Source organism: Balearica regulorum, chromosome 2 (genome assembly GCF_011004875.1).
Source record: "Balearica regulorum gibbericeps isolate bBalReg1 chromosome 2, bBalReg1.pri, whole genome shotgun sequence".
In the NCBI taxonomy this organism is placed as follows: Eukaryota; Metazoa; Chordata; class Aves; order Gruiformes; family Gruidae; genus Balearica; species Balearica regulorum.
The window spans coordinates 110,805,457-110,817,967 of record NC_046185.1 but is presented as its reverse complement, the minus strand read 5'-3'; the positions used below and the strand labels follow the sequence as shown (position 1 = coordinate 110,817,967).

Genomic DNA, 12,511 nt, shown 5'->3' with positions numbered 1-12,511 from the left:
TTTAAGCACTCATTTTAGAAATACTGTTTTATTGTATTTCAAACTTCATAATTTGAAATGTTCTTCAGCTGTCACACCTGAGAATCATTTTAGGTGAGGCAAGAGCAAACATAGACCTTGCTGATAGAATTAGCAGCAGCCTGAACTTTTGCTCTAACCTCAAACAAAATTTGGACTCAAAATCACTTAGCAGGTTAAAAAAACTTGGCGACTTTTCTTTTTAAACCAATCTACTCACTTTTCAGCTTCCTGGTTTCATTTGTGGAAGGGAATGGAAAGACGAAAATATTACAGGGAAGGTTGGTATTTCCAGCCCAGCCAAAACCACAAAGCTTTGGAAATTCAGCTTGAAAAAAAACAGCCCCATAGTTGTGATTGACCCTAGTCCTGCTTTCTTTCTGTGCGCCAAGCTCCCCTATAGCTGTACTAGCCACTTGAGGATACAGGGAATGCAAAACTGGAATCCAGGTGCTGGGCAAACTCCAAAGAGACATCCATACTTCTTATTTTAAAGACTTGCTCATTTTCTACAGCGCTACCTGACTTGTTCACTTGTTAGCAAAGCAGATAACAGCCCTTGTTGTTCAAGCTCTGTTGGAAAGATCCTTTGCAGCATATGTATAGCTAGACTTGTCTTTACGTTAATTTAAAAGGTAATAAGTAACATAAGAAATTATAACCATGATAGTTAAGACAGTCACAGTGTGGTATTTCTAAACCTCCATTTCTTTGACAAATCAGTTTGAAAGGAGACTGAAATTTCCAGAGGCATTCCCATAACTTTTGCACTTTCAGTGTTTTCTCCAATTACTTTGGTATTTTCTGGTATTTTATATAAGGTGATTTTATACTATTGAGACCCAAAAGAAAAGTGTAGCCTTTTGTTGGCATACAGCTAGTGTTACTCTCTAAGGTTTGCCAATAGGGATTTTCTACCATCTAATTAAATTGAAGCTACAAGATTTTTTTATATGTGTGCTTATATCCCTTGATTAGATGAACTACTTTTTTTTTTTTTTTTTTTCCTTTTCTGTTGCATGTGGGTGTTGTAAAACTCCTCCAGTACTGGAATGGAAAGTTCATTCAATTGCCTGCAGTCAAGTGAATAAAAATGTAAAATGTGGGTCTAAAACAGAGGGTTTAAAACTGCAGAAAATTCACCCTGTTGCAAACCCTGCTATCAGAATTTCCTTGTAAAGATGAATGTTTACTTAAACACAGGCCCCCAATTTAGGAAAAAAAACCCCAACTTCTAAATATGCTGTTTATTGAGCTGTCAAAATATACACTAAATGTAGCTTCAAATGACTTTGAGTACTGGGGGACACACATAGTACTCAGAAAATTTAGCATAAATCTGTTAAAACTTTAATTATTTTTCTTAATTATCTCCGTCCCTTCTGCCCACGATCGGGTTGCAGTGAGCTACTGGAGATGTTGTCTGTTGAGAGATGTAAAAGCCAAATCCTAGCTGTTTGTCTTTAATCATCCCATGTCACTTTGAGGAATTAACTCCTGACTGACTTCTAATTTGGAATAAAGTGTATATTAACAAATAAAGAGAGAGAAAGTAAGTAAAATTTGTAAGTCAGAACTTGAGGAAAGAAAAAAGTGTATGTCAGGAAAATGAGAGACAAACAATGCTGGATCGGATTAAAGGCAGGCAGTAAAGCCATCCTGTTTACAGAAATGCAATCCAGAAATAAGGATAAAAAAATTGAGGTGGAATAAAAGTAATTAAAATAATTGAGAGCCTATTTTCTTTCTTCCCTTTTCTTTCTGCTTCTTTCTTTCTCTTTCTCCTTATGCTTTCTTTTTCTTTTCTTTCTCTCTCTGTATATAAAATATATTTTCTTATTTAACATATAAGACATTCATAGCTTGCCAGTAGAACCAGGGAAATATTCATCTCTCATCTTATTCATCTGTCTATGTGAGTGAACAAGTTAACTAGAATTTGTTTTGTGTAGTGTGAATTCAAAACACTCTGGGTTATTCCCACAGCCAGGTATATACTTTGTTCCTGATCTGGTAAAGTATTTAGGATTGGGCTCATCCCTAAGACCATGATCAGTCCCATTGACATCAACTAATGTGGCAATTATTTCCATTATTAGTATGGAAGTGACGTTATAGATTTTTAAGGCATTTGCAGGTTTTTATTCAGAATTTCCTTGTCGTTCTCCTCACTGTTGTTTGCTTATCTCTATATTGTTTCTTCTTCCTTGTTCTGCAACTAGTCACCACCCAAGCTAAATGCCCAGTCCCACTGATTTCCAAAAATGGACATAACACTTGCATCCTCACACTGTTCTCTCAGCTCATGTGTTATATCCTATTCTACTCTTCTGTGGCTGTCACATCAATTAGATTGTAGCTCTTTGAGGTCACACTGCCTACTAGTTTACATTCCATATAGCCTACCAAAATGAAAGTTTTCCCAACTGCTGGCCATGCAGTATTATGGTAAACATTTTGTGAACATTCTTAATAGTCTTTACCTTTTTAGACTTGCGCATGTGGATCCAGTATTGTAATAAGAAAGACTGAAGGATACTCAGTGCATCACAGGATTGATCCTTACTTCACTGGTTATGCTACCATAAGACTAAATGAGAGGGGGTACCGTGATTTACCAGTAGTTTTAGGTTCCAGACGTCCAGATGTTTTAAAGGGAAGCCTAGTAGCAACCTGTACCCATCTAAATTTGACCTTTGAGCCTTCCTTGCTTTGCACCCTCTGTAGCTATTTGTTAGTGCAAAATGCCATATTTGCAGAGTAATGCTTGGCCCAAGTGTGAGTAGCTGCATCAACTGAAGAAGTGTGGTCTTACTCTGTTGTGTGCTGAAGATAGAAGTATTGGAATAATTCAAAAACAGTGCTGATTGTTAAGGTAGAAATCACCAGAAAGCTATTTTGTTAACTAAAGCCTGTTGTTCCTTTCTCTGAACATATGTAGATACCAAAATATCCAGCGAACTATTGCAACAGAGCGGACTGAAGATGATGCTGTAGTAAATAACAGGGTGGAGAGAGTTCCTACCGGAGGAGGGAGTGACTCTGAGGCAGAGCCTTCCCAGCCAAGCTCAGGTATGGGGAAAAAAGCTATTGAGTGGCATGTTCAGTGCCACTCAGTGATGGCATTCAGTTCTGGGGAAATCTGCATTTCCACAAGAGACTGGAACTTTATTATACTGGGTTGTGAAAGCTAATTAAAAGAGAAGAGGTTTAGACTTGAAGCTACAGGTTTTATAACTGAAGCTACAGGTACAAAGCTAGATACAAAGGGCCTCAGTTCTTTTTTAACAACTACTAAGACAGACAAAGCATATTTACTTTATTAAAGGGCTATTTGAAATTAAAATGGAAAAGGCTCCTGGTTTTTATTCAGCTTAGTAGTTGGAAAAACAACGCTGCCTTATTTTTGCTGCAGTGTGATTTTGATCTTGGAACATTGCAATTTATTCTCTCTGGGCATGGCTTCTCCACTGCCACATGTGCCTCTGTGGTCACACCTGCAGTGGCCCTGGCATCGAGTATGAAATACTTGTGTTTTTAAAGCTGCAGTTTTGTGATAGCTATGAGCTGATCTAAGTGTGGGCTGCCCCTGAAGGAGGCACAGCTGTCTTTTTGCTCATCACTAATTCATTTGACAGCACCCCATCCCAGAGCAGAGAACTGATCTGTCAGAAAAATAACCTTCTTTCCTGTACTTAATGTTGTTTACAGCCATATTGGTTCTTTCATCTGACTCATTAGATGACCAGACAAGAATGAGTGTCACTGCAAAGGAGGAGAATGTGTACCCAGGACAGGGAGCTCTTCTGCTCTTTTTGGTGGTAGTCATACTCGTATTTTCTAGTTTCTTAAAACATTTGTGAAACCATAGCCTTAGTGTTTCTTTCAGGTAAGAAACACCAGCAATGAGACTAGCGCCCACTATGCAACACACAAAAATAGCTGCTTTGCTTGAGAACTCGCACCACCAAAATGAACGGCCAGTTCTCTTCCTTTGGATCATTCTTACCTCCACCTAACTTTGTGCTCTATGTTGTCTACTGGAAGTAAATCTGACTTTTTGCTATCCCTCTATAAATAGCATTGGCAAAGGGAAAGAACCAACACACTGTCTGCTTGAATTTTCTTGATGTTCCATGTTGAATAGGAAGAATTACACAGAGAAATAGTGAACTTTTTTTTTTAAACAAGTTTAGAAAAATACTTACTTTCGCCTGTTTGTTTTCCTGATCCATTAGGTGTTTTTAGCTTGAAAATAGATTTTAACCAAGAATGTTTAATGTTTGATATTCAAAATTTCTTTGCAATCCTTTGTATTGCAATTTATGGGAGCCTTTTACCTACACTGGATCTTAGAGGGACAACCCAGTCCTCTCTCTTTGAAGCTGAAATGGAAATGAGGTACACATTGTATTGTTAATATTTAAATTGTAAGTAATGTAGTTATTACTTGTAATACGTATAATTATTTACTATCATAGCCTACATAATAAAACAGTAATTTAATATTAGTTGCTACCAGTAGGCATTCAGGTCAGTTTATTATGTAACATTCGCTTTTTTATTTTAACCCTAAAGAGCTAATGAGCATGATGTATCTCATCTTAAGTTATTAGGAAATGGGTTTTGCTATAGATAATTGCTTTGGTTTTGGGAGGAAAAAGTTAATATTGTATAAAATACCAAGAATTAAAAGATGAGGGGTGATGTAAGCAGGAAGAAAGAAAAAAAAAGTGATAGTTGACAAGAAAAAATGGGGATCTATATTTATCCTGTTGATGATGTCTGCATCCAATTTCCCTGGACTGCAAATACAAGTTGGCTTGTATTTGGAAATGCCAGAACTGCACACTGAAGCCATAATTCCATGGTAGGAAGCATTTTTCTGGTGGCTGTAGAAGGTCAAGGAGTTCCCACCTTTACAGAGTTTACATTCTCAAATGCTTGGTTCTGCTCCTGTGCTTCCTGAATTGATACTGATTAAAAATAATCCCTTTTTGTCTGTTTTTGTGTTCTCTTTATCATACAAGCCCCCAAAACCGTGAACTTGCCAAAAATAATGCAATTATAAATAAGAGTGGCTGAGCAGGAGGCTTCCTTAACCCACCAAATGCTTTCTGCTGGTGAACCCCTCAGGCTGGATTGGGAAATCAGATCTCTCTAAAGTCAGCAGTGGGGTAACCAGGCAGGACCTGGATAACTGTGTTGATCCAAACCATTAGCTGGTAAAACCTGTTGTGGTCACATTGATATTAAGAGACAGCAGTAGATGTGACACAGAATTTTAAACATACAGTACAGAAAAGCATCCAGCTCCTGCCCTGCTACTGTAATCACTGCAGCACTATCCATAAGGAGAACATCTACCAGTTTGCCAGCAGGATTGTCTTGAAAGCACAAAGAAGGTAGGTGCATTGGGCAGGATGGTGACTTTTTTATTCCATCACTTCTGCAGCCATTCAGTAAAGGTTAAATAATCGATTGTGCTTGTCGCTATGTTAATAAGATTTTGCTGCTTTTTTTTTTTTCCAGAGATTAGGAGAGAAGGTTCCCTTTCTCCTGTGAATTCTCAAAAAATCACCTTGTTGCTGCAGTCTCCAGCTGTGAAGTTCATCACCAATCCTGAGTTCTTCACTGTGCTGCATGCAAACTATGTGAGTAATTATGATTTGTGTTCTCACACTACTGATTTCTGAATCCAAATGCTGCACCCCAGGTCTTCAGGGAGAGCGCACAGTGAATTTGAATTGTGTGACATTGATGGGGCTCATTTGTCCTTTCTGATCATGAGGTTGGGGACAGTACAGGCAGGCTGCTCCAAGGAGGCTCTTGCTGGGATTCTGCCTCACACAAGGAATTCCCTCATACAAAGAAGCTCATTAATGTTATCCTTGCAGAATAAGCAGAAACCCTTGATTTTGGCTTGGTTGATTCTGTTGTCTGTTGATGCAAGGAGCAAGACTTTCGAGCAGTGTTCCTCAGAAATCTTACTCAGATACCACAAAGTCTCAAGGAAACAGAGGGGGAAAAAATATTTACTCCTACAGTTTGCACTCCCAGGAAGCACATGGGCAAAAAGCAGTGAAAGAAATACTAAATTGAGTAGCTATTTTGGAAGAACCAAGAATGAAAATGAATTTTCAAAAATTCAAATAACTTTTTTTTGCATTAATGCAATAAATCTGCATGTTTTCTTGCAAACCTGATGTGGAGTGGAAAAAATGTAATGATAGGTCAACCAGGAGGAAGCAGATAGGGAAATCTCACAAGCAGATACAGTCCTAGTTTTCCGTATCTTGAATGTAGTTCAGCTAGGCATTTACACATGACTTCTGAATATTTGTAAAATCATCCGTTTCTGGGTTGGGATGACCTTTCTTTTTGAAAGGAAAAGAAATTAAAACACTTCAGGAGTTGCTTCAGCACAGGTCTGTAGCTAACTACAGACAGTAAATTTTGGCTGTGGTACTTTGCAGGTTGAAGCCAGCTGTCCATCTCCAAGCATCTGCCAGAGATTATTGCCCACGAAATCCTGCAGAGGAAAGGATATATTAACTCATCTGATATTACCTGAACTAGGTTATGGTGTGCACGTAATTTCTTCCATTGACAGGGTGATATATGATGATTCATAGTTGTGAGCAATATCGTTTTCATTTGGCATAGTTGTTTCCAAAATGAGCAACTGATTCCATAGTGGTGTAAGGAAAAGCTCACAAGAGACTGAATCCCAAATTTATTTCTCACTGAAATAAAAAAAGCCAAGAGAGGCCTTCAGTTTGAGCTTATAAAGTTGTCTCTAATATGAGAGCCAGAATAATCTATTGAAACATCTGTCAAACGGTCATACAGATTCCACTTGTACAGAAATAATGGCCCACATAACTTCTGGCTTAACATGGTTGTAATATTTTAACCGCAAGCCCCTATTAAAATTTCAAGCTATTAATTATGCCAATGAAGTTGGGATTGGAAAATATTACCCAACAGTTAGAATTAAAAGGAAAAGTCTCTCCTTTTTCATATATTTTATTTCTGTGGAGTGATAAAACTTTCATTTTTTGTTTCCCTAGTGCAGCTAAGAGACACTCAGACAGTCATTGATCACACATTGGATCAAAATACAACTTCTGTCATGGAGTAGGCTGGGATATTAGCAATTTGTGACCATGAAGCTTTCCTGGGTCATAACCAGGTCATATCTTCAGGGCAGAGATCATATCTCTGTGATTTCATAACATTTACCAATCCTTACTATAATTAGGGACCCTGTGCTGCAGGGAGTATTCTCAGTACTACCACCACGATAAATCCTTACATAATAAAGATAATACTTGTAAATGTTTTATTGCATTATAGGAGTTAAAATGCATCAAAAGCACACAGAAATTGAGAAGTCAAAGCTGTTGAGTCAGATTCTCTGGACAGATTACAGGTGCACACACTGGGGCTTGCTTCACTGCAGACATGATTCCTCCAGTGATCTTTTATTACTCTGGTGAACAATTAAATCATTTGGGTCAACCAGCAGAACCCAAGCACTCATTTTTTCTCTAGTGAAATGCTCAGAAGGGTTGCAGATTTTTGTAGAGTTTCCTACCCTGTCTTGAGAAGCTTTTTCCCTGAAGATCCCAAGAGCAGCCTGTGGATGAGAAAAAGTGTTGTCACCACAAGTGTATTTTGTGATGCTCTATCATTAAATACACTATGGCAACAAATATAGTTCACTTTGGCTCCTATTCTGCAACCAGATCACTGCTAACTCAGATCTGCATCAGGGCACGTTCCTCTAAGAGGTACATTTAATGCCCTTTGTGAGATACAATTACCTGCCTGAGGGCTGGCGTTCTGACATGCTTTGTAGTCATTGTAGAAGCAAATATTCACTTCCAGGAAATGATTCATATCTTCCAAAAATAGACAATTGAAAGTGTCTGTTTCTGTCCTGTGGCTATAAAGTGACCATAAATAAGGCAGCGAACTTAGATGTAGATATCTGCACCGCAGTCCTCTTAAGTTCATTAATCCTATCACAAGCATCTTGATTTGAATTATAGCATGAATATGTGTTCACAGCTGTCTCTGCGTCTCTCTGGCATCATCCAGTCACACGAGCAGTGTTTCTGTTGGCCAATGAAAGCAATGAAATAGGCACAACTACATGCATCTTGAGTGTGTGCTGTTTTAGCTGACCATCTATTTAGAGTGCATTAGAAAGGCAGTTTATTACAAGCTAACTCTGCGTAATGTGTGGGGTGTTTCACTTTCCAGATTATATTTCGTAGCTCTAAGTGTTCGTGTAATGTAGTCAATGAAATCAAAACAATGAGATGGAAATGGTTCTTAAGTCTAACAGGAATTGTTTCAGTTCTTTGGGCATATATCCCATGAAATAACCAAATATCTTGTTTTGACATCAGAACTGGTTTTCCTTCTGTTTTCCATCTCATAGAGTGCCTATCGAGTCTTCACTAACAGTACCTGCTTGAAGCATATGATTCTGAAGATCCGTAGAGATGCTCGTAATTTTGAGCGCTATCAGCACAACAGAGACCTGGTCAATTTTATCAACATGTTTGCTGATACCCGACTGGAGCTTCCTCGCGGCTGGGAAATAAAAACTGACCAGCAGGGCAAGGTAGGAATGTCAACAAAACTAATCACTTGTTTAACACAGCACATCAGGCTACATGGTCGCTAAAGGTTCCTTCCTTCTTGACTCAAAATCAGTGAATGTTCAGGTTAAACAATACAAACAGCAAGCAAAGTTATTTTAGAAGTAGAAAAAAGCTTCAAGAACAAATCTTTCAAAGCATAGTGGTGACCCTCTGGCTTTCTGTGGCATATCACACTGTAGCCAAAACAGCATAGGACTAACAAAAAAGTTGAAGTCAGAGTTTGTACCTGTCATGACTGCAAAATTTGGCTTAGTGTCTCTGATGCCAGTGAAGCTTTGCTGAATGTCCTCTTGAACCATCAAATAGGCTAAAGCAGCATTCCTCAGCAATTTTATTCTCTTCTGTCTTGTTTACTTCTTGGCCATTGCATATGATTTTGACCTATGTAATTTCACATCTTTTCCAAGAGTTATTCTATCTTCAGCTAAGAAAGTCTTGTCGTTTGCATGTATCTTCCATGGTCCATGCCTAAACAGGTTACTTCTGACACACAAGTGCCAGCGGTTTTCACTTTATGATCCCACAATACCTTCACAGTGTTGGTGTGTTGGTTTTGCGTGGCAAGGTTTTGGTAGCGGGGGGGGCTACAGGGGTGGCTTCTGTGAGAAGCTGCTAGAAGCTTCCCCTGTGTCTGATAGAGCCAATGCCAGCCGGCTCCAAGGTGGACCCACCGCTGGCCAAGGCCAAGCCAATCAGCGCCTCTGTGATAACATATTTAAGAAAGAGAAAAAACAGTTAGAGAGCGCTTTTGCAGCCAGAGAAAGGAGTGAGAAGATGTAAGAACATCTGCAGACACCAAGGTCAGTGCAGAAGGAGGGGGAGGAGGTGCTCCAGGTGCCGGAGCAAGATTCCCCTGCAGCCCATGGTGAAGACCATGGTGAAGCAGGCTGTCCCCCTGCAGCCCATGGAGGGAGGATGAGGGGGTGTAGCGATTCCACCTGCAGCCCGTGGAGGACCCCACGCTGGAGCAGGTGGAGACACCTGAAGGAGGCTGTGGCCCCATGGGAAGCCCGCGCTGGAGCAAGTTCCTGGCAGGACCTGTGGATCCCTGGAGAGAGGAGCCCATGCCAGAGCAGGTTTGCTGACAGGACTTGTGACCCTGTGGGGGACCCACGCTGGAGCAGTTTGCTCCTGAAGGTCTGCACCCCGTGGAGGAGACTCGCGTTGGAGAAGGTCGTGAAGGACTGCCTCCCGTGAGAGGGACCCCACGCTGGAGCAGGGGAACGATGAGAGGAGTCCTCCCCCTGAGGATGAAGAAGCGGCAGAAACACTGCGTGATGAACTGACCGTAACCCCCACTCCCCGTCCCCCTGTGCCGCTGGGGGGGGCGGAGGTTGAAGCCGGGAGTGAAGTTGAGCCCGGGAAGATGGGAGGGGTGGGGGGAGGTGTTTTAAGATTTCATTTTATTTCTCATTCCTCTACTCTGTTTTGCTTAGTAGTAAATTAGATGAATTCCCTCTCTAAGTTCGGTCTGTTTTGCTCGTGATGATAATTAGAGAATGATCTCTCCCTGTCCTTATCTCGACCTATAAGTTTTTTTTAGTTATACCTTTTCTCCCCTGTCTAATGAAAGAGGGGAGTGATAGAGCGGCTCTGGTGGACACCTGGCCCTCAGCCAGGGTCAACCCACTACAGTTGGCTATCTTCTTACAAAAAAAATCATTCCTGTGTGTTTCAGTCTTTCTTCGTTGACCACAATAGCCGTGCCACCACTTTCATAGATCCCAGGATCCCGCTGCAGAATGGTCGTCTCCCTAATCACCTGACTCACAGGCAACATCTTCAGCGACTTCGTAGCTACAGTGCTGGAGAGGTAACAGTGGTAGTATCAATACAGTTATTTTTGACAGCAATCTTCTGTAGAATTAAAAGCACTTCTTATCTTTGAAATGCCTTTAAACAGATTGTCTCATGGATTTTTATCTTCCAGAAGAAATAAGGGATTTTTTTCTTTCTGAAGGGTTTATCTCAAAGCTTGCTCAAAATTAATGTTTATATTTTGACCATTTTCAGAATAAAATATTAAACAAGTAAAATTAAATAACCGAAGTGAAATGATGAGAAAATCGATTTGAAAAGAATAATCCATGTTTGCCATCCTAGTCTTGCTTTAGTAAAGTCAACTCATTCATTATTTTTATAGCGTGATACTTTAGCAGCCTCATATGTTTCTTCATTCCCCACTGTGATGTACTCCCTAGCAGGTGTAGTAATGTATGTCGAGGTTTGATTCCCTAGCTTTCAAACACATTAAACATCTTTCCTATGTTTCACAGGGACGTTTTTTATCACTGAATGCCATGGGCAGGATTGATAGAAGCATAAATCCTGGGTTTGTATTGTGGATTTAAGGAGGAAAAAGTACCAGCAATCAGATTCTTCATATAGCAAATCCACGCAGTTGAAGATTTGTAAAGATTTGAATCTGAATAGGAATAGAGATGGATTATGGCCAAAGGATCTTCCTCTTCCAGAAAAACATCCGGAGAAATGCTTGTGAAATTAACATTCAAAGTTATTGCAGCAGGACCAGTCTGAACACCTCCCACTGCTAAATGGGTTTGGGATTGGGAGCTGACTATGGTGTGAGGTCAGTACCTCAGGGCCAAAGGCAGACCAAGCATAAGTAGCTTGGGTAGGTTTTCCCCATCTTGGGTGAATACAGCAGCGTATTTTCTGAAGATAGAAGTGTATCAATGGATCTGTTTCAATCATATCTCCCTACCAACTTAGCAACTTCCCTCTGCCAACAGCCTGCAGTTTAGTGGGGCTATTGTGACTGAATTATTGATGTGGATGTGAGTCACCTGCATGATGATTCGTATTTGGGCCCATGCTTGCCTGGGGCTTACTTACAAATTCACCAGGTCTGGGACAGAAACACCACTGAGCAACTCAGATGACCTAGCACAAAAAATACACTTAGTTTTGCAAGTGCTGGTGAGTCTGGCAAAACACAATTTGCAATAAACACAAAATATTAAGTACAGGGAAGGGAGTGAAAAGCATCGAATACTTCTAATTAGTGATTCTCTGGAGACATTGTAAACTGTTCATCGAGGCCACTGATTTGGCATGATCAGTCAATGAAATGGGGCCTTCTGTCTAGGGAGCCATCAGTGCTGGCACCTTCATCTAGCAGTCTCAGTGGCCCAGGTCCCACAGTGCTTCTGCACCCTTGTCATAGTCAGTAGTTTTCCCTCTGGAAGTATCTGCTGCTCCACTGGAAGGACTCCCATTGATTTCCAAGGACTTTGGATCGGTGCCTAAAAGCCCACCATTTACAAGGAAAAGATTCAACCATTTGCAACTCAGCCCATTTATTGAGAGCCACGTGTTCCATGCCATTTCTTCCAAGTGTATTTGGATGTGCTTTTGTCCTATAAATCCTGTCTGTAGGGACACACTTGGGGCTTTGTCCTGGCCATGTGTCAGCTGTCTGCAGTCCCGCTGGTTTCTTTGCTGAGCAGGTGGTGTGGCCTCTGAAATCTGTCACTAGGATGGTATGAAGAACCAAAAAAGGCAACCACCAGTTTTGAGCGTTAAGTACAGGTGTCAAATGAGCCCAAAGGAGAGGAGAGTGGTGCAGTTTCAGGCATAATTGCTTGTGGGTGCCAGAGAGGGTATAGAAAAAAGAGCCAGGGTAATGAGAGGAAAAACTCTCCCCCCGTCTTGGCACGCACACCTGACATCCTGCCCAAGTGCCAAAACAAGTTGCCAGAGTGTTGTATGGGCTGCCCATGGTTTTTGTGACACTGAATGATCAGTTGAGAAAAGAGCAGACAAAAATCATGGGCAAATGAGCCCAAAGTGGG

At 40.6% G+C, this 12,511-nt stretch overlaps 1 protein-coding gene across 5 annotated transcripts in view; it reads left to right on the top strand.

The window, feature by feature from the left end:
• HECW1 (HECT, C2 and WW domain containing E3 ubiquitin protein ligase 1) overlaps positions 1-12,511 on the top strand; it is a 273,833-nt gene that overhangs the window by 203,947 nt on the left and 57,375 nt on the right. For all 5 annotated transcript variants that reach the window (XM_075745311.1, XM_075745310.1, XM_075745307.1 and 2 more), the window contains 4 exons: positions 2,960-3,090; positions 5,551-5,672; positions 8,471-8,656; positions 10,375-10,509. In XM_075745311.1, coding sequence (XP_075601426.1) covers positions 2,960-3,090; positions 5,551-5,672; positions 8,471-8,656; positions 10,375-10,509 — 574 coding nt within the window. The remainder of the gene's footprint in view (positions 1-2,959; positions 3,091-5,550; positions 5,673-8,470; positions 8,657-10,374; positions 10,510-12,511) is intronic.